Source organism: Triturus cristatus, chromosome 2_2 (genome assembly GCF_964204655.1).
Source record: "Triturus cristatus chromosome 2_2, aTriCri1.1, whole genome shotgun sequence".
Classification (NCBI taxonomy): domain Eukaryota; kingdom Metazoa; phylum Chordata; class Amphibia; order Caudata; family Salamandridae; genus Triturus; species Triturus cristatus.
Window position 1 is genome coordinate 716135211 of NC_140582.1, and position 23259 is coordinate 716158469.

Sequence of the window (23259 nt, forward strand, 5' to 3'; positions counted from 1 at the left end):
AAGTAGTAAAATGAAGCCATAATTAGGGTACACTGAACATCTAAAATTCTGGATCCAAATACCCCTGCAACCGCCGCAGTGTCGATATCTACTCCCCTCAATGCAGAGATCCAGGTGAAGTAGCCTGGATTAGAACACTGGTCTTTTAGATTCTATGCCAGAACCTGAGCCATTTGGTCAACTCGCCTTCCCTAGTGCCGGGCTTTGTCCTGTTTATGAAAGTTTAATGTATTCGTGAACATTTTGAAACGTTTTCCAAAGATTCCTATGACTGTAGTTCTTTAACTTTTAACTAATGAAATTTAGAGCACATACCCTCATCGCAATACTCCTCAGCATTCCTCATGCAGAATCCCGCTTCTGCCATGTCGATGGGGGACGATGAGTGAGGACTTCCAACAGCAACATTTGTTGGGCCAGTTGAGAGGATGTCGCTTTTGATGTGGGACGTAACCTTTTTACTAAGATTAGCATAATCTCTATGGAGCTTCTTTACTTCAAACTCCAGTGCATCCCTTTGATTTTCAACAATCTTTGTGTAGTTTTGAAGTCTAAGCTTTTCTGTGTTAATCCTCACCATTGTCCTTTCTAACTTGACATTGTCTTTAATGCGTGCCATCAGTTCTACCTTCAAGAATGCATTGTCATTTCGTAGGTTAGCCACCATCTTGGATATCCCCAATATTTCTTGGTCTAAGTTACCAACTCTACTTTCTAACCCATTGTTTGCTGCTTCAGGGGCTTCCGGCTCACAGGATATTTCTTCCTCAGCATCTTCTGTGTTCCTGACTTGCTCAGCCTCTATTTGTGATGTTGGTTGAGAGGAGGTGGATATTGGCAGTTCCAGGTCTCCATTGAACGAATTGTTTTTCACATTTCCTACGGCCACAGGAAGGTTTGTGTGTCCAGGTTTACATGTTAAGCTCTTGTTCGTAAGTGGGTCTTCTCCAGTACCTATCCCTTCCATACAACATGCAGCATTTAGCACCATTCTCTGACCATCACTTGCTAAGAGTGGTGAATGCTGCTGAACTGATGTGAGGGCCTGAATTAGTCCATTGTTTTCATTGTTAGACATTTCTAGAGCTTCCTTTGCATTCCAATTTTCATTTAGCAGCTCCACTAATCTCTTCTTCAACTGGTCAATTTCGTCTTTGAGATGACAAATCTCTTTGTGGGAATTCTCCCTTTGATTGTACTGGTCTTCATATTCCCGGGTCTTCTTTTTCAGTGCATCCATGCATGTCTTGTTCTCTTCTTTGCTCAAAGCCAATCTTATTTGGATTTCCTTCTTTTCTTCATCAAGTGCCTTATTTTTCTCCTTAAATTTAATGTTTTCATCAGCTAGAGCTTGAACAGCAACAAGCAGCTCTTTAATCTCTCCACAAGGGCACAAGTTATCACCATCGCGATCATGCTGAAAGTCATGAAAGTAGGGCGGTGGTGGTGGAAGAAGTTGTTCTCCATTTGGTTCAATTTCACATTGGTTTTGACCGTCCACGTTTCTTAACTGTTGTCTCAATGCCTTGAAAAGGTCTTGTTTATCATCCTGCAACTTGACAATGTAGTCGAGCAACATTGTTTTTTCCTTTATTAATTGTGAAACTAAAGTTAAGGTGTTGCGTGAAGAACTGCTGTGCATTCGGTTGTCTGTGGTGTCTGCTGGGGGATGGTGTCCTGCTCGGACCAGCGAGGCTGTTCGAAATTGGTTTAAACGTCTCTCTATCTCTGCGGCCTTCTCATCCCGCGTTCTATTTTGAGTCGTACGTTTCGCACTTTCCGTATACCCTTGTTGAGATGAAATTTCCATGTTTGAATTATGATTTAATGCTTCAGCTGGTACAGCGGGTTGAGTGGCAGCTGAGCCATTGGTTTGAGTGGCAGCACACATTCTGAGGTTCTGAAGTTCCTGTATGAATGCTTGTTCTCTTTGATGCGATCTTCTAAGCTCGTGAGTCATAATTTCTAAAGTTTGCCCAAGATGACCATCAACTTGGTCCAAAGGATGAACATCTGAGTGTTCTTCTGGTGACAACTCGCCTGTGGAAAGAGAGGTACTGCGAGAATGTGGACTGGAACCAGGAAGGAGCACTTCACAGCGTGCACCGCCATTTGATTGGTGGGCATGTGAGTGTAAAATTTCATTGGTAATTGCCGGTGACTGTATATTTCCATTTGCAGTAGCTGGTGATTGTAAAATCCCATCTGCGCTTCGAGAGTTTACACTCACAGTGCGTCTGAATGAATTTCGATGAGCGTAATTCATATTTTAATTCCCATCTCTTGCTTGGCCATACTTTTTAATAATCTGCATTTCCATGATCGCTCCTCAAAGAAGGTGTTTTTAAACTCGAGCTGGACTGTAAGAAAAAAAGGAGATTGAGATAAAAAATTGTACAAGGTAGATTTTACACTTTCTTTATCTAAGAAGGATTTTGCAATTATGGTTTAGGCTAGCCCACTATCAAATACATTCCTGTCAAAATGTCAATTGAGACAAGCCCTTTACACACTGCTTAGGTTTACCCTATACATTTATTTGAACCATGTTCTGAACTATATTAAATAATGAATAATGCAATGCAAAGCTTAAATTCACCATCCTCTGTTCAGCTGGTTCCCACTATTAATTATATACTTCTGTAAGGATGGGAAACTTATATTTTGGATAATTTCCAAAAATAACTCTATACTCCTGAGGACCACATGATTTTTTTGATTTGTTAAAAACAAACATATGGTTGAATTGCATTTTTGAGTACTTGAACGCTTTAGGATAACTATATGACTTCCCTGTGATCCTAAAGAAAAATTGGGTCACATTTCAGAGTTACAATTTCCGTGAGGAAAGAGTTTTCTTATATTTTATAAGGAGACGTAGATTATTCTCAGAACAATGGTTAGTATATGCTGTGTAATGTATTTGTTGTAAAGTCAGCCTTACAAGAGGCAACAAAAAACAAATGTAACTATAATTTATTTTTAATTAATTATTCAATCAATGATATTTCAATAAAACCATAATGAATTTTGAGTGATAAATCTCCCCCCAAGTGCAACTTGTAGCTACAAAACAATACATATAATAGAATATAGAATTACACAGTTCAAAGACTAATATCAACTAATTAAGGTCCAATGTTTATTTAGTTTTGCACAAAATACCAACATGTTTTAAGGTTTGGTGTTGTTAAGTCTGCACTGTTGCGCACAATTTCTTTGAAGAAGGTGATAGATCTCATTGGAAAGTCCCATGGAAAGTTCTGAAGATGGGGATGCGGATATGAAATGAATCTGCTATCGAAGCCATTTTGTTTGCCTCTGAGTTGTAGTTAATGCTTGATCTTGTTAAGGTACCAATTACCCGTACTAGAATTTAGCAGGATACCTAATAGACATTCTCACATTACACATGGAATGCACATTGGCTCCCAATCCTCAAAGACGCATTTAAGTCTGTATTTGACTCTAGCAGATGATTTATGTAGTGAAGCCTCCTTCCCCCTATGTGGGGGAAGGAGGCGGACGTCCTTCCCCCACATAGGGTGTACGACTGCCGCATAGATTTAGAGACAGGAGCCCGAATCCCATGCAGTAGAGTGTACGCCCTAACCGAGAAGGAAAAAACATACCTCCGAGAATACCTGGACGTTATGTTAGAGAAAGGGTTTATCAGGCCTTCCAGATCCCCTGCCTCCTCATCGCTGTTTTTTATTCCTAAGCGTGAGGGGGGTCTTCGGTGTTGCATCGATTATCGGAGATTGAACGAGGTCACTATTAAAAACAGATATACTTTGCCTTTGATTTCCTCTCTCCTTGACAGAGTACGCAATGCTAACTTTTTCACCAAATTAGACTTGCGAGGCGCCTACCATCTAGTGCGTGTCAAGGAGGGAGATGAATGGAAGTCTGCTTTCTGTACGAAATACGGATTGTTTGAATATTTAGTAATGCCCTTTGGGCTTTATAACGCTCCAGCTGCGTTCCAGTTCTTCATTAATGAAGTCCTCTGGGATATGCTGGACCTCCATGTCATCGCCTATATTGATGATTTACTAATATTCTCCTCATCCATGGCCGAACATGTGGGCCACGTCCGACGAGTGTTGGAACGCTTAAGTGCACATAATTTGTATTGCAAGTTGGAAAAATGCACTTTCCATACACGAGAAGTGCCCTTTTTGGGCTTTATTGTTTCCCCACTCGGACTTCGTATGGATCCTGTTAAGGTCGAGGCCGTCCTCTCCTGGCCAGCCCCGAGTACCGTGAAGGACCTACAGAAATTCTTGGGGTTTGCCAATTTTTATCGGCGTTTTATTCAAGGGTACTCGGAGTTGGCACATCCTCTTACAATCCTATTGCGACAAGAGGTTCCGTATGTTTGGTCGGCGGCTGCTGACACGGCTTTTCGGAGTTTGAAGGAGGCCTTCACGCGCGCCCCTGTCTTGCGACATCCAGATCCGGCCTTGCCCTATGTGGTCGAGGTGGACGCCTCTCAGGTGGCAGTGGGAGGGGTGCTGAGTCAAGCCGATCCAGAGACTGGGGTGTGCCATCCTATAGCTTATTTTTCCCACAAGTTCACTCCCGCGGAATACAACTATGCGGTGGGGGACAAAGAACTCCTAGTGATCAAGAAGGCCTTTGATGAGTGGCGGCAGTACCTCTTGGGGGCGCGTTTTCCGGTGGTTGTGTACACCGATCATCGCAATCTCCAGTACCTTAAGTCCACCAAAGCCCTGTCCATGAGACAACTCAGATGGACCCAGTTCTTCTGTGAATATGACTTCACTATTAGGTTCCGCCCTGGGAGGAGGAATGGCAAGGCCGATGCCCTGTCCCGGTTGGGATTTCAGCTTCCCGAGGTACCTGACGTCGCGCCCCCTGTCATCCCTGAAGGGCGCGTCATAAGGGGGGTGTTCAGTGAGGACGACTTCAGGGCTCGGATTCGGCAAAGTCAACTATCGATGAACATGCCTGCCTTTGTGGGGTCTGAGGAGTGGGTCAGTACAGATGGTTTTGTGTGTGTCCGAGGGGGGGTGGTGTTGCCCACTGCTGATTTACAAACACATGTATTGGATTGGTATCACTCGCACCCTTTGTCGGGACATCCGGGCATTAAGAAAACTACCAAGGTTATAAGAGAGTGTTTCTGGTGGCCCACTATGTTGAGGGACATAGAACAGTATGTGAAGTCATGTCATGTCTGTGCGCAAACCAAGGGTTCTCATCAGAACCCGGTGGGCCTCCTGCTCCCACTTGCTTCACCTCCTGGCCCGTGGCACACAGTGTCCCTTGACTTCATCGTGGAACTACCAGTTACCAAAAGTTTGAATAATACCTTGCTTGTGGTGGTGGATCATTTTACAAAGACCGCTCATTTCGTTCCTTTGACGGGGTTACCCACAGCAGCAGCGTTAGCCTCTATATTTATGCAACATGTTGTACGGCTACATGGCCTTCCCTCGGTCTTGATTTCTGATAGGGGGGCCCAGTTTGTGTCTCGGTTTTGGAAATGCCTCTGTGCCATGCTGCAGATTGACGTTAGACTCTCTTCCAGTCATCACCCCCAGTCAGATGGCCAAACCGAGAGAGTTAATCAGTGCTTCGAACAATATGTAAGGAATCAAGCCCTACACTCTGCAGCGGAGTGGGATGAGTGGGTGTGGGTGGCAGAGATATCATATAACAACAGCCCACATTCTTCCACCCTCCATACTCCTTTCTTTTGTTCTCAGGGTTTTCACCCCAAGCTGTTGCCTATAGGGATTCCCATTAACAGCCCAACGCCTGCCGCCAATGATCTAGTAAAGAAGTTACACGACATACGTAAACAGACGTTGGTAAACCTTGATTTGGCTAAAGTGAGATACAAGGAGGGGGCAGATTTACACCGGAGGTTGGAACCCATTTATGCTCCTGGGGATGAGGTGTGGCTTTCCACGAAACACATAAAACTCAGTGGTCCTCGCAAGTTCATTCCCAAATACATCGGACCCTACAAGGTGGTGAGGCTGGTCAATCCGGTGGCGGTGAAAATCGAACTGCCTACATCCCTTAGAATCCATCCTGTATTCCACGTATCGTTGCTCAAACCTGTTGAACCTGGTACACGAATCCCTAAGAGGCCCACGCCGGTTACCATACAAGATGCTGAAGAATATGAAGTAGAAACTATTATAGACTCCCGCTTCGCTGATAACACACTTCAGTATCTACTACATTGGAAAGGCTATGGGGTGGAGGAGCGTTCTTGGGTGTCTGCTGGTGACGTGCATGCTCCCCGGTTGGTACGGCTGTTTCATCGGAGGTACCCCCATAAACCTAAGCCAGGGGGAGGGCGTTGTGGGGGGAGAGTGCTGTCATGCCCCGCGGTCACGCCCCTACAGGCAGTGAGTATTTAAAGCGCGAAGGGCGTGTAAACGCCGCTTCGCGTTCTAGCATTGAGCCCCATTTCCGTCCCGAGAGTTCTTGCCTGACTTCCTGTTGCTGTATTTCCGGTTTCCTGTTGCGAGTCGCGGACGATTCCCGGCTCCGGTGTTGGTCCCGTTGTGGATCCTGGTGTAGCGTGGCGCTGGTGGTGTTCTCTCTCCAGGAGCAACTGCGAGTGTTACGCCTGCTCCCTATGGTTGTTGTACCATTCAAGTAAGGTCTGCTGGGTGATAAGTTGTACGGGGGTTTCCTGTCTCGCGTCGCTCCTTACCTGGGAGTTAGAAGTGGATAGGTGGTTCGTGAACCCCCCTCGCCAGCGCTACCTGTCTTGGTGACTTCATACCAGCGCTACATTTATTAGTGAATTCAGACTGAATCTTTATCAGTCGTGGGTGTAGTTGTGTTTTGCCTGCTGTTAAGGCGACTCCGAGGTTGTGTATTACTGGAGTCTCTCCTTTGTGTTTGTACAACGCCCTCAGTATCGTTTACTTCCCTTTGCTTTCACCAAGTATATATCCCTTGGCTTCATATCCCTCCCCTACGTCCTCCTGAACAGTTATCAGGAATCCGGTGGTGATTACTGCGAGGACCATTGAGCAGGGGGTTAGGTTTCCCATACTCCTTCACAAAAAGCACGGTACTTGTAATTCCTAATCTTCTTCTATGTATAAGTGGCATAATATACCTCCTGTGTTCACGATCTCTGCCTACCTGTTCCCCGCAGCTGCCCGCAAAGGAACTACTTACCTAGAGTAATACCTGCATGTTCCCGCAGACTAATACCAAAGCAGCTGACGATACTCCTGGTAGGTGTCGGGGAAGTGAAGATTATAAAGACCAAGGGTAGCGATACATAGATATCCCTATAACCATCTTTGTATTACAGCTGGGAGGCCCTCTTATTCTTCCTGCCAAGATCCATCACGCTCCTGCTGTTCCTCCTGCCAGAATCATCCATCAAGACCTACCTGTTCCCCCAACTATCCTTGTTTTGTTTCCCTGTTTTCCCCAGTGGGTTCTCCGCACTCTAGAGTTTGATAGAGTCGGAGGAACGCGGGGGACGACTGTGGACTTTCTTCACGACTCCAGACGCTCCTGCAGAACAGCCGTGATCCTTACAAAAGCTGTTGGTGCAGCTGTGCGCCTGTTTTTCAAGAATTTCAGGCATCTATGCATGGGGAAGGAAGAGGATCTAAATCCCATTCTCACCCCCTTAATCAGTTATTCTTGAATACCCTTAAGTCATGAAGGTCAAGCCAGGATTTATGATTGCCTACATTTCACATTTCCTGTCTGTGCTTTTCACCTCCGTGCTTGCAGGAAGTCAGGACTCTCATGGTGCACCCACCGCCAGTCCCTCCTGTTGCAGTTCATTCTTCTTGCCATCATGTTTGAGCCTCATCAACTGTGACTGGAGCCTTATCTGCCTCTATTTCTCAGACCTTGTATCTTGCCAGGTGCCCGCCTTCACTCCTTCTTCCTCTAAGACCCTGTAGAACACCCGCCGTCCAACCAATTCCAGGCTTCCTCTACAATTATCAAATGGCAAACTTTGCCATAGCCAGGATCTTTCGGCATGCTGGTACAACGTCATTGATCTTTAACCTCCCTGAGAGCTTTTTTCCACATTGAAACTCTACTTTAGAGTGGCCTGGGTAAAATGGTTGAAGAGAAGTACCTTTGCATTCTCAGAAGATATTGTGCTGCTTACTCTAGGTACCTGCCGGATTGCCTCATTATATCTATGGTTTGATATGTGGCTTTTGTTCACTCTCAGAGATGCTCCTGAAGAAACTGTAGCCCTCTGTGCTCACTCCCCCGGAATGAAGCATAACAAATCATTGTGATTGAGGATTTTAGTGATCTAATCTTTCAAGAAAAAATCCATGCAGGGTCCCATGGGCCCTATTGGACACACCCACCAGGCTAATGTTTTTTTTTAATTGATCTTTATTAGAGTTTACTATATAATGTACAGCAAGACATTTGCCTCTTTACGTCATGGGAAAAAATGTATTGGGCACTGCCCAATTAGTCTATTGACATAGCAAGATTAAAACATACATGTGAAGTAAGGTCTTTGCACAATATAACAGTAATAATACAAAAAATTTATGAACTTTGGGCCAAATGTACTAAACTCTGGTCGACAATACCAGTCGCAATTTGCGGCCAGTATGTTTGAGACTAGAATGACTAGAGTGCGATTTTGCAAAACAAGCTATGTTTTAATAGGTCAGATTATACACTACTGATTTCTAGTGGGTCACATATCAAGCTACCTCATGAATAATAATGAGGTAGGTCACAATTTGCGAGGCACTAGGAATCCCAGCCATCATAGGGTTGGTGCGCTGCTGGGATCAGCAGACCATCATTTATAATAAAGCTATCTTTTTTTTTAATGCAACTTTTATCCTTAAAAGGAAATCAGGATACATTTTAAAGAAAAATGAAACATTTAACTTACATTTTTTAAGAGTAGGTAGTGGTTCACTGAATGACTGTCAACCCTTCAAAATAGTTTTTTCTCATCATTCTGAAAGGTGAATGTTTGCGAATGCATTGCCACTACACTTCCGTAGTTGGTAAAGTATTAATGTTCTGCAACCGGATTTTGGTCACAAAACTTTAATGCATACCATTCAGATTTTGTATTTGGGAGGGTGGCCCTAAACACCCCCCTTCCAAATATCAAATCGGATTGCATCTCAAACCCAAATTGTGAGTCGGTAACAAGTTACTGAATCCCAGTTTTGTGTTTGTACATAGGAAAAGGCAATTTTGCAATCACAGCCTGATTCTGTCACTCAGGGCCGTTTGGAACCAACACAATGTTTCGTACATCAGGTCCTTATTGTCACTCAACAGCACATTTCAATACACATGCAGGGTGGAATGACATTATGATTCTAGCACAAGAATATCCTTTAGTTATATCTAAATATCTTGGCAATAATGGGTTGTCAGGGTATTGTTGCGTGTGGGTCTCCATGGTGACAATGCCTATAACTCTAGTGCATGAACAGCTGAACAATAAGTTGGGGTGACTATTACAGCAGTCTATCACCTGACTTAAGGTTGGTCGCACTTATCAAGGGTTCCCATACCACCTCCATCTTGAATACCCGTGATTCTACAGAAATCACTCCTCCACCTGGGGATGCATGGGCAAGGAGGGGACCACCAGTTCATTGCAATTGCCTTTTTAGCCAATACAAGGACCAAGTTGATACTATTAAAAGGATGCAGCAGTGTAGGACATATAACCAAACTCATATCTCTTTATAGATGTGGTCAGTACATGAAAAGCAAAAAGTTGTGTGGTGCTACCACAGATTACATCTCTCCAACAATGAGGTGTGAATGAGTCAACTGTGAGGGTAATGACTAATACAACATATTATTGGAATCTGGAGCACACATAAAATAGTCATTCACATTTATTTCCAGTCTCAGTGAAATGCATTAGTTTCTCACAATAATATGTTGGTTGGTAGTATTGGATCATGCAACAAAAGACATATATAGCAATTGTTTGATTTCAATGTTGATACACATGATGTGATACACTGAAAGAGGTAGTTTTTTAAGATGGAAACAGCACAGCCAACATGTGTTTCATCTGAAACGTCTTCCTCAGGGCAGTTATTATGTATATCTGTGAGGGACTGTATGGATGTCTCAGTGGTATATGGGTGAGTAACTTCATATGTGAAAGGCAGAGTATGTGAGTATTGGAATATATAAGTGACTGCATGTGAGAGTGAGTGTTTGTGAAAGTGGCTGTATGGGTGAGTGTGTGCTTGTGTCAGCGACTGTAAGGAGAGTTAGAATTTGTCAGTATCTGTATCAGTAGTGAGTGTGTGTGTGTTTCTGTATGGGTGAGTAAGTGGCATTGTGATTGAGTGTCCAGTTGAGTGAGTAGGTGTGTGAGTAGCTCTATGGGTGACTGACTGTGTTTGAGTACCTGTATGGGTGTATGAGTGGATATCTCAGCATCTGTATTGGTGGGTGACTGGCTATATGAGTGCCTGTATGGGTGAGTGAGTGGATGTATATGTAGAGCTATGAATCAGTGAGTGGATATGCATGTACTGGTATTGGTGTGTCAATGGTTTCAAGAATGGTAGTCTAAAATTTAGAGCAGGTAAATGATAGGTTATATTGGGGTATAAGTAGGTGCATCAGAGATTATGTGGATGATGGGAACAGTGATGTCAGCAGTGATGTGATATGAGATGTCATCAATGATGTGACGTCATCAGCAGTGCATTGGGGGGGCGTGAGCAATAGTTAGCTCAGCTAACTATAACTGCTGAATTTCTCGGGATTTGAACGAGTGAAATGTCAGCCTAACTATAATGTCCCTAAGACCTTTGTTTTTTCAGTGAATGCCTAAGGTTTTTTAAATGCTAATTCCTAACCATAACGTCCCTGAAAACCTGTGTTTTTTTCAGTGAATTTCTAAGGTTTTTTAAATGCTAATTGTACACTATAACGTTCATGAAACTTTTTTAAAACAGTGAATATATATATACATCTATCAAAGTCTTTAAGCATAGGATTAGCACAGTGCCATCCACGCCGAGATAGAAAAGGACTTTGTCATGCTCTGCATGGACAGCACTGTGATAGTCCTATGCCTAAAGACGTTGCTGTAGAAATGGCAAAAGACTTTGTCCTTTTCTATCTCGGCGTGGATGGTACTGTGCTAATCCTACGCGTAAAGACTTTGATAGAAAAGCAGACATTTGAGGTGAGCAGATCTAGAGTGTCGCTGGTGTTGAGAGTGCTCTAACAGGAGCTGCTTTCTACCTAAACTTGAGAACTACCCAGAGTTCTCTGCTTCTTTTTTTGCATATATATATATATCCTGTCCAGATGGCGCCCTCCGGCTCCGTCCTCTGGCGCTCGACCCGGTGAGTGATGCTGTGTTCTGGCGTGTTGCTCGTTGGGCGCCTCTGGTTTGCAATATGGAAACACTATAAGGTTCAACACCAGAGCACTCAGCAGTGGGTGCAAATGTGAAAAAATTGCCTGGATTAATTTTTTTAACAAAGCTACGTTGCACTCAGGATCTTGACTTTAGATGATTTGTTTAACAAACAGAGCCAGTCTGTTACACCGATGCGTTTCAGCCACACAGGGCCTTGCTCACGGTTGGGGGACACTACCATTTATTCTGTTTTATACTACTTACTGCTCAGCCCATAATGTGGTCTTATGGGAGATGTAGTTTTTAACAAAAAATATAAATGAAATCGTCCTTTCCATAGAAGACAGACTTATTTACAAATGTTAACATGGGATCGGCTGATTTACAGGTAATAAGCAATAGTTAAGTATTCCGTACATTTTGTTGCTTAGTGTTGTCACTATTCCTATTGTTTTCAATTAATTAATGCATGCTATCAACGTTTCAAATGCGAAGATCTTATCACAACAATTTGTTCTATCAGATTTACGGATGTCTCTTAGTACCCACCGGTGATTATGTTAATATAATCTCATATTGTTGCAGACAGTGTTATTACCATTGTTCATTAAATTACCGGTTAATCGGACATCAAAACTAATAGTGGCAACAATATTAATTAGTAATCATACTTTGTAGTAGATCATGCTGACATTAACTACGCTGTACTAAGGAGCTTGTTAAAAAATAAATATATATATCTATATAGTATAGATATATATATATATATGTATTAAAATGTTTTTAAAAAAAATATAAACAAGGAGTCGCATACCAGATGCAAATCACTGTACATTGCCGGTCCTTAGTTGCATATCCGCTAACAAAACGCGGCTCCAGCGGGATTTTTAACATGTATATTTTTAATATATAGACAATAATAATCTTAAATTCAAGATTAGAGTTTTGTTAAGATAGTTATTAAACTTGTATGTTAAGAAATGAAAGTTATTAAAATGTTTTTTTATTAGAAATTTCAGGAATCGTGGTACGTCCGTGTAGAATGCAACTTCCGGATTCCAACGTTTTTTTTTAGAATAAAATTACATATAAATATATATTCATTTACTTTTATTTAAATGACGAGGTACAGTTATTTGTAAATGAAATAATATATCCTACAACCAAATATTGTTGAAATGGCAAAATTAAAAAAAATTATGGAATCGCGTCTGTTACACGGTGGCACCGCATAGGGGTCACGCACCCCATGTAACACACAAAAAAGAAATTTGATTGGTCAAACATCTTGTCATCATTAAACTTGCTAGATCCCACCCACTTTCTTCTGCTTTAGGGCGTGGTTGCCAATAGTCAGTCTCATTCTAGGGAAAGCAATTTTGCATGTGGTTTGGTGTTTATTACATTTTCATTTTGAAAATTTTAAATGGCTGCATCAAAAGACCTGCAAGAGGAGGAGGACCAGACCGTCTTCAAGGAGGAGGATGAGCCCCCACATAAGAAGAAGGAGAGTGTCATGTGGGAGTTTTTTACAATTCCTGAGGGGACGAAGAAAGTTATTCCACAGAAGGTCACCTGCAAGGTGTGTAAGAAGGTGCTGTCTTGGGGCTCTGAGAAAAAGTATTCCTGCAGCATGTATTCTATGTATAAGCATCTGAGGATGCTGCATGCAAACCGTCTTGCTAGTGCAGAATTGGCAAGACCGGACAAATCTATAGGTGGCCAATATGCGCAGTCATCTACTTTAAGACCTGGTGACAAGCTGCAGAGCATTTCACCAACTCTGCCTGATTTCAGCAAAGTTGCACTCTTGTGCCCGAAATGCATAACTGTTTTGAGTGTGGGGGAGCAGGTTGTGCAAACAATGCTAGACACTATAAAAACCACCATTGTAAAAAAAAATTTGGTTCCTACAATTAGGCACAGTGTTTTGTGCTAGTTTTTTTGTTTAAATTTTCACTTTAGAAAGGTAAAAACACCAAAAAACTACAAAATAGGTAAACCAAAAAATAGTTTTAAAAAAAGAAAAAAAAACTTATTTACGGAACAACCTATTTTTTTTTTAAAAAGAAAAGGTTTGTGCTGTGTGTTTAGATGAGTCTCATCTTCCTCTTTATTCGATCAAAAATATATTAGACCATAAAAGCACATTTAGCGTTGACAAACACAAATAATTTCAAAACAGTACATTTTCAATCCTATTTCATTACCATTTCGTTACCATAGCAAATTGCACATATGATGATAAAAAGTTGCTAAAAGATTAAAAATGATGCATCATCTATAGAACCAGTTCATTTTGTACCATTCCAAATATTCGTCTATACCAAGTGTTGACTTATGTCCGTTAAAAGAGAAAATTCTAACAATGTAAACATACTAGAAAATACAGGAAACTAAAAACCTCATATCTGGGTCCGCCATACGATCCTATTTTCGTTAGTCTAATGTAATGCTTGTTAATAAAATTGTATATAAAACAACAATAAAAAATAGCACACAACAGATCAGATTACTCGCAAGGTTCTATAACAGCTGTTTCCCTAATTATCTATATCCTCTATCAATATGGTCTTCCTTGCATAAAGAACGCTCCAAAAAAAAGATAACATTCTTAAACAAATATCAACTGTGGGCAGGGACTGTAAAAAGGTATGCCGGGAGACATTGAGTGAATTCTAAATGTTTTATAAAGCTTAATATATAAAATTTCCTCCACTTTTTATAAAATTTACAAAAGAATACCATGTGCATTGTAGTCTGTGTTGAACCATTTTCACAAGGACATTTTGACAAGTTAGATGACCAATTATTTTGTTAGTGAAAATGACCAGGCGGTGAAAAATATCCAATCTAAAACGAGTTAATATATATCTATGTTTTTGATGAGTACAAATCTAAGGTATTGTTGCATATCGTAGCTAGTTAAAATGAGCTGATTCCTTAAAACAGTTGGTTTTAACAATTCTACGGACATCCTAACATTGTTTAGATGTGTTAAACAGTCGGTCTTCAGATCTTTCCTACTTAATTCGGCCACACATTCAGGTTTAGTAACATACTGGGTGCCCCAGATCCTGACAAAAGCATTCTATATATCTCAACCATGGAATGCGTGAATAGAGGGTTGACCTTAGGCAGTCCCTTATGATGAGCTGGTTTAGAGTAGTATGCTCTGACTACCATACCTACAGCAGAATTGATTGGATCTTAATTAGAACAACAAGAAAAGATACCCCCAACTCTGCGTGACACATCAAGGATTGAGGCAGATTTAGGTAAGGCAAGCAAGTACCTTAGAAACTAATTTTCCACTAATTGTATTGCAGTACAGTTTGCATAGCCCCATATGCCAGCACCATTTAGTGCTATGCTTACACATTTTTCCCTTTAAAATGTCAGCATTTCTCGCGGCAGATTTGTACCTAGTCTTATGGCAAATTTATTGAAGGCCATACAGGCTCTTCTAAAAAGCAGTGTCCTAGTCTTGCTTGCGGAGCTCCATGTTCCATTTTTATCAAATAAGACACTCCGATAAGAAAAGTATCTGTATAATCAATTTGGGATTCCCGGATTTTAATGTTGCGGCAGTTGCCCGTATTCCTCCCGCCCTTCATTATGAATGTCTTGGTTTGATTTACATGCAAATCAAGGTCCTTCATATAATTGAAAAAATCATTCAGTACCAACTGCATGGAGATTGCGGTCCGTGCCATCAGAACGGTGTCGTCAGCATAGAGAAGGGCGGGCACAGGGCGGTGTCCCACCTGAGCCAGATCTTTTGCGCTTGATATCATCGCAGTACCTACATTATTTACGTAATGCGAAAATAAAAATGGTGCAAGGACACAGCCCTGTCTTACCCCCCTCTCTATGCTGAATGGCTTTGTGCAGTCGCCCATGGTCCCATATCTGATCCTAGCCTTAGTACCAGAATATAAATCCCGTAAAAAGGAAATAATGTCGGGGTCCACGTCCATTTAACTCATAATTACTCATCATTTTGAGTGATTAACGCAATCAAAGACGGAGGAAAAATCTACCAACCCAAAATACAGGTTGCCGCCTTTGATCTTCGTATAGATGAGTCAATTCGTAATGTGTATGTGATTCGATGAGTGCATACGTACAGACTGAGGGATTGAATGAGTGCATGGGTAGTGGCTGGATGAATGGGTGAGTGCAAGAACAGTGTCTGCGTGATTCTATGAGTGCATGGATAGTACATGGGTGAATGAATGCGTGAATGGGTAGTGCCTGGATGATTGGATAAGTGCATGGGTAGTGCCTTGGAGATTGGATGAGTCCATGGGTAGTGCCTGGGTGATTGCATAAGTGCATGGGCAATGCTTGAATAAATGAATTAGTGAAAGGGTAGTGCCTGGCTCATTTGGTGAGTGCATGGATAGTGTCTGTGTGATTGCATGAATGCATGGGGACTGCCTCAATCACTGCATGACTGCATGGGCAGTGCCTGAGTGAATCGATGACTGCATGGCTGGATGAATTGGTAAGTACAAGAGTAGTGTATTGGTGATTCTATGAGTCCTTGGGTAGTATCTGGGTGAATTTATGATTGTATAGGTAATGCATGGGTGATTGGATGACTGCATAGTTAGTGCCTGCGTGATTGCATAAGTGCATGTGTAATGCCTGTGTAAATGGATTAGTGTAAATGTCTTGCCCAGCTCATTGGGTGAGCGCATGGTTAGTGTCTGTGTGATTGCATGAATGCATGGGGACTGCCTCGATCAGTGCATGACTCCAAGGGCAGTTCCTCAGTGAATTGATGACTGCATGGGTAGTGGCTGGATGAATGGGTGAGTACAAGAGCAGTGTCTAGGTGATTCTATGAGTGCATGCATAGTACCTGGGTGAATGAACGAGTGCATGGGTAGTGCCTGGGTGAAAGCATAAGTGCATGGGTAGTTCCTGAGTAAATGGATGAGTGTAAGGGTGGTGCCTGGCATATTTGGTGAGCACATGGGTAGTGTCTGTGTGATTACATGAATGCATGTTGACTGCCTCAATCACTGCATGACTGCACGGGTCGTGCCTGAGTGAATCGATGACTGCATGGGTAGTGGCTGAATGAATTGGTGAGTGCAAGAGCAGTTTCTGGGTGATTATATGAGTGCATGAATAGTATCTGGGTGAATGAATGAGTGTGTAGGTAGTGCCTGGGTGATTGGATAAGTGCATATGTAGTGCCTGGGAGATTGCATGAGTGCATGGGTAGTGTCTGGGTGATTGCATAAGTGCATCTGTAGTGCCTGAGTAAATGGATTAGTGTAAGGGTATTGCCTAGCTCATTGGGTGCCTGGGCAGTGCCTGAGTGAATTGATGATTGCATGGATAGTTGCTGGATGAATGGGTGAGTACAAGAGAAGCGTCTGGGTGATTCTATGAGTGCATGGATAGTACCTGGGTGAATAAATGAGTATATGGGTAGGGCCTGGGTGTTTGGATGAGTGCCTGGGTAGTGCCTAGGAGATTGGATGAGTGCATGAGTAGTGCCAGAGTAAATGCATGAATGTAAGGGTAGTGCCTGACTCATTTGGTGAGTGCATGGGTAGTGTCTGTGTAATTGCATGAATGTATGGGGACTGCCTCAATCACTGAATGACTGCATGACTGCATGGGCTGTACCTGAGTGAATCGATGACTGCATGGGCAGTGGCTGGCTGAATTGGTGAGTGCAAGAGCAGTGTCTGGGTACATGGATAGTATCTAGGTGAATGAATGAGTGTATGGGTAGTGCCTGGGTGTTTGGATGAGTGCATGGGTTGTGCATGGGAGATCGGATGAGTGCATGGGTAGTGCCTGGATGATTGCATAAGTGCATGAGTAGTGCCTAAATGGATTAGTGTAAGGGTAGTGCCTGGCCCATTCGGTGAGTGCATGGGTAGTGTCTGTGTGATTGCATGAATTTATGGGGACTGCCTCAATCGCTGCATGACTGCATGGGCTGTGCCTGAGCGAATCGATGACTGCGTGGGTAGTGGCTGGCTGAATTGGTGAGTGCAAGAGCAGTGTCTGGGTGATTCTTTGAGTACATGGATAGTATCTGGGTGAATGAATGAGTGTATGGGTAGTGCCTGGGTGTTTGGATGAGTGCATGGGTTGCGCCTGAGAGATTGGATTAGTGCATGGGTTGTGACTGGATGATTGCATAAGTGCATGGGTAGTGCCTAGATGATTGCATAAGTGCATGCGTAGTACCTAAATGGATTAGTGAAAGGGTAGTGCCTGGCTCATTCGGTGAGTGAATGGGTAGTGTCTATGTGATTGGATGAATGCAGGGTGACTGCCTTGATCATTGCATGACTGCATGGACAGTGCCTGAGTGAATGGATGAGTGCATGGATAGTGGCTACATGAATGGGTGAGTGCAAGACCAGTGCCTTGGTGATTCCATGAGTGCATGAATAGTACCTGGGTGAATGAATGAGTATATAGGTAGTGACTGGGTGATTGGATGAGTATATGCATAGTGGCTGTTTAGTTTTATAAGTGCAAGGGTAGTCCCTAGGTAATTCCATGAGTGCATAGGTAGTGCATGGGTTAATAGAGGAGTGCATTGGTAGTGTCTGGGTGATTGGATGGGTGTATGCATAGTGCCTCAGTGAATTTATAAGTGCAAGGATAGTGTTTGAATGACTGGATGAGTGCATGGGTTGTGCTGTATACTGTAGATTCTATCCTTCACATTTTAAGCCTATTAGCTCCATAATATGTCTTAAAATACTACTTCAAATGTGAAGGTACATAATACTGTGCTGTTATAAAAAGCACGTTAAATACCCACCTCTCCTGTATAGGAGAAACTAATACATACACCTTCTTGAACACAAATTTAGAGAACTTGTGGTGTGAAACAGACACATTATAGTATGTGTAGGCTTCTACAGAAATATAATGATACGTTTCAAATAGTCTAAAGGATGAACAATATTTATCTTAGAAACAAATAACATATAATTACATTTTCAAACATTTTTCCAGGTTATCGTGCATATTGTATAATGGATTCTTACCTTTCAAGTAATTTAGATACATCATTCAGTAAATCTATTTCACATTAGTAATATTCTAAACAGTTTAAAATCTGTTTTCAAACTTCAACAGTAGCTACTATAAAGAAGAGAAAGAAGAAATGTTATTTAATAATGATATATTAGAGGAATTATAGTATTATATTTTTGAAAACTCAAAATTAATTTAGAATTACATAAGATTCTCAATTTCCCTTTTTTGCTGTTATCAAATTGCACATAACTTCACCATACACAGTGATTTCCATGTTCAATCATCATTTGACAGCGTGGAAAAAACAATCAAATTGATTGTCAAAAATAACCTCAAATCGGCATAGAACATCATAATCAATATGTGTGAATCCAACACAACTTGGGCAACGGACTTATAACAAAGCACCTCACAGCAGTACTGCAATGCTATTAAAGCAAATGGTTTGTGCACCCTTCTTAGCACCTGTTGCCCTTTGGTGCCACTGTTCACAGATCGGTACAAAAGGGGGTGGTGATGGACGGAGCATCAGAACCAATCAAACACTCACACCCAGTCAACAGATCTGCGTTTGATCCATCACCGTTCTTTAGCCCACTCTGCCACCCCAGTTCAGACATGGCCATATGCAAATCAGTCTGACCCTGTGCCTCATGGGAACAGTCCAGCCCGAACTGCCAAGCCATGCCTTCCCTGGACCGGAAACAAGCTTCCTAGGACCGGTTTCTGGCATTTCAGCCGTCTTCAGCCAGGCTTGCTTGAATCCAATGGCAAAGTGAGCAAGGGACTCACGTCTGAGCATACCCTGCCAACTTATGGCGAACAAGGCGGTACAAAAGGGGGTGGTGATGGACGGAGCATCAGAACCAATCAAACACTCACACCCAGTCAACAGATCTGGGTTTGATCCATCACCGTTCTTTAGCCCACTCTGCCACCCCAGTTCAGACATGGCCATATGCAAATCAGTCTGACCCTGTGCCTCATGGGAATAGTCCATCCCGAACTGCCAAGCCATGCCTTCCCTGGACCGGAAACAAGCTTCCTAGGACCGGTTTCTGCCATTTCAGCCATCTTCAGCCAGGCTTGCTTGAATCCAATGGCAAAGTGAGCAAGGGACTCACGTCTGAGCATACCCTGCCAACTTATGGCGAACAAGGCGGTACAAAAGGGGGTGGTGATGGACGGAGCATCAGAACCAATCAATCACTCACACCCAGTCAACAGATCTGGGTTTGATCCATCACCGTTCTTTAGCCAACTCTGCCACCCCAGTTCAGACATGGCCATTTGCAAATCAGTCTGACCCTGTGCCTCATGGGAACAGTCCAGCCCGAACTGCCAAGCCATGCCTTCCCTGAACCGGAAACAAGCTTCCTAGGACCGGTTTCTGGCATTTCAGCCGTCTTCAGCCAGGCTTGCTTGAATCCAATGGATTCAGAAGCTATATCACATAAAGAGCAGTGCACCGAGAGAAAAAGGGGCATAGTATCAACTGACAGCGACAAATATCGCTAAGCGCGCTTAGCGCAATTTTAGTCATCGCTGGCTATCGCTGGATTTTATTACTAAGATAGCGCATTATTATCAACGGCTATCTCCAAGGAGATAAAAATTCCAGCCAAAGCGGCGAAATGCTGGAATATCGCTGGTAATCCAGCGATAATATTTTAGCGATAGGGAATTCCTTGATAATAAGCCATGGTGGACTTAGCCTGACAATCCACCTCCCATAGGGTAAGATAGCTAAGTCAAAAAAAATTCTGACGTTAGAATCCAGCGTTAATGGGGTCTTAGCACGATTTTTATTGTCACTACGCGGGTATGGGGCATCGTTGTAAATAGGGCAAAGCTGCGTTAGCGATGTTTTCCCATGTAGTGAATGTGAGGCACGCCTACTTTGCATCTCATTAGCGATGAGATGCAAGGCGTTAGTGAAACGGGTGCTAGCACAAGGAAACACACGCTAAAGCTTGTTAGCGTGTCCTTGTTAATACTGCAATAGAATTATCGCCGCTTTTCGGCCGAAAACGGCAGCTAAAGCGGCAATAATTGTCTTGATAATATGCCCCCCAAGGCGTTAGTGAAACGGGTGCTAACACAAGGAAATACATGCTAAAGCCTGTTAGTGTGTCCTTGTTAATATTGCAATAGAATTATAGCTGCTTTTCGGCCAAAAATGCGGCGATAATTGCCCCAAAGTCTTTTCAGTCTCTTTGTATTTTATTTCAATCCTTCATTTATCAAATCCAAATGAAATTTCGCTCAGCAGCAGCCAACGCGTTTCGTTTTGTTTGGCAACAAGCCATGAGAACTTCTTGAGGGCTGCGAATAAAAGTGACATAAAACAGATATAAAACACAGAGTCATATTACTTGACTGACGGACATAATTGAAACATATTACAATCTTACAGATATACAGACCAAGACAAAACATTTAAAAATATTTTTTCGATTCTTTTACATTCAGCACAGACCCTTAAAAACTACATGAATATTACACATAAGAAGATTTTTGTTTGCTTATTTTTCTACCCTTTTCTTAATTAATCTATTAACGTTTTCAGTTTCATAAGTAAGACATATCACGATCTAACAGAGTAATCGCATATAGTGTAAAAACAACATAAAGTTGTACATTGTTTATCTCATCAATTTTAGTAACACAAGAAAATATATAAAAAAATGATTTAGAGGGAAAAGGTTTTTTAAGTACTGGAAAAGGCGGGGGATTGAGAGAGAGGAAGAATTTTTTATTTTTTATATGAATTAGTGCAAACAATAGTGATCTACTCATACTCCATATATGGAAACAAATGGAGATAAAGTAGTAATACAAATCTAAACCAAAATGGAAAGAGAGAAGTGAGGAAGATGGAGACAATGAGATATAAAATGAAATGATCAACTTCACCTCTTGAATCTTACTACAAGGACTCTGTGATTAATGTCCATAGTCCGTTAAAAAAAATGGAAGAATAAGTAACCTTGGGATGATGGTATACCTCTAGCTTGGCATCTATAATAAAATATGTAAAATAATATTAGAGTTATCGAAGATGTCATAATTTCCCCAGTACCCAAATGAGGGCGGTGCAGCACCTTATGATTTTTATTACTATAAAGAATAACACCCTCACACTACTCAGTTCACAATTAAAATAAAGAAAAAGAATAATGATACAAGATAGCCAAGATCTAATATGCTTCGATTATCATAAAGAACTATGACCCTTAAATATTAGCTCACATTAGTATTGCACTTACTCTTTATATAAAAAGGAAATAGAAACATAGGTGTCCCTAATTGAACTTACCAAGTATTAGAATCTGCACAGCATGCCGACCACCTTGTATATAAACAATGGGGAGGATACCCTTAATCAGTAATATAGTCCACCTGAAAATAAAGAAAGAGCACCTACACTAAGGAAAGGAAAGGGTTTGTGACAAGCATCATTGCCTTAAGCATAACTCCCTTGTTCACCTCCCAAAACGCCCTTTAAAATTGTACCTTAAATTCTCGTATTGCGATATCACACCACTATAGTGTAGTCCCCCTAACACCAGTTATATAATTTCGAAAATAGTGAGTGAGTTTTATCACAATCCTGACCTCATAAACAAAAAGGAGTAGGAGTAGAAGGATAATAGTCCACCCAGACTCCCACAACAGTTATCTAATTCCAAAATTAATAAATGAGGTTCGCTAAAATCCTAGCCTCATAAAAAATGGAGGTAAAAGCAGAAGGATAATAGTTCACCCAGGCTCCCACAAAAACTTACCTTGATAAGCGGTCCATCACAACTCTAAAACTGCATGCAATAAAAAAGGTCCTCCATTTCGTAAATACGCGGGCTTTAAATACACCAACAAATAAGCAAAAACAGCTTCACTTGTGTTTTAAGAAACTAGTATGCTCAATGGCAAGTTTCACGGAAAAGAGCTGGTGCCCTATTTGAAAGCGCTTGGAACATATTTAAAAACCTGCAAATAAATGCATGTCCAGATTCAGCACCATCTTTGCATGGTATGAGTAAATCGTATACCAGGTCGTATTAGTTAACCCCTTCGGTGCTCATGACGGAGTGGTTCTGTCATGAGCCACGGTGGGCGTGTGCTCATGACGGAACTGCTCTGTCATGGCACCCATCCATGGGGGAAGCGCTGGCGCTCCCCCCATGTGCAGCCCATCTGCACCCCCAAGCAGGGATGGCAGCGGAAGAGTTTCCGCTGCCACCCCGACCCCCCCTCGGCGATCCTGCGACATCAGTGCGCACAGCGCACGCCGACGTCATCAGGAAGCACTGGACACCTGGAAACCATTTGTTTCCAGGCGTCCAGACGAGCAAGGGGTACGTTTTGGTGATCCGGTGGGGCAGAGGGGCCAGATCCTCATGCATTGAGGCATCGGGGAAGAGGAAACAGCGTTTCCTCTCCCGTGATGTCTCAATGCAGGGCATTCCTGCTGCACGATCGCGCACAGCGTCGCGATCGTGCAGCAGGAATGCCCCCACTAGACACCAGGGATGTTTTTTTGTGTGAAGGAAGTGACCGCTTGTCGCTTCCTTTAGGGGGCTATATTATTTTAAGACTTTTCTGTCCCCCCCGGGGACAGATCGCCCGAGTTTTTGGGCATTTCTGGACCCTGGGGGGAGGGGGTTGGGGGGGGGGAGGCAGAAAAACCCACTAGAAACTGGGATATTTAAAAAAATAAAATGGAAGCGGCGCCTTGGGCAAGGGTCACTTCCAGGGGGCATATCGGCTGGTTTATTTGGCTCCTGGGGGCAGAATACCCCACTAGACACCAGGGAGTTCTATAAAATTTAAATGGAAGCGACCTCTTGGGCAAGGGTCGC

The 23259-nt window shown here is 42.4% G+C and overlaps 1 protein-coding gene across 4 annotated transcripts in view; it reads right to left on the reverse strand.

Moving 5' to 3' along the window:
* Positions 1 to 23259, reverse strand: part of CCDC110 (coiled-coil domain containing 110) — a 183249-nt gene that overhangs the window by 22059 nt on the left and 137931 nt on the right. For 3 of the 4 annotated variants that reach the window (XM_085641946.1, XM_085641947.1, XM_085641945.1), the window contains exon 3: positions 316 to 2360. In XM_085641946.1, the coding sequence (XP_085498072.1) occupies positions 316 to 2266 (1951 nt within the window). In that variant the 5' untranslated portion in view covers positions 2267 to 2360. Of the gene's footprint in view, positions 1 to 315; positions 2361 to 18405; positions 18503 to 23259 lie in introns of those variants that run through there. The other variant, XM_085641948.1, reaches the window with a different exon arrangement.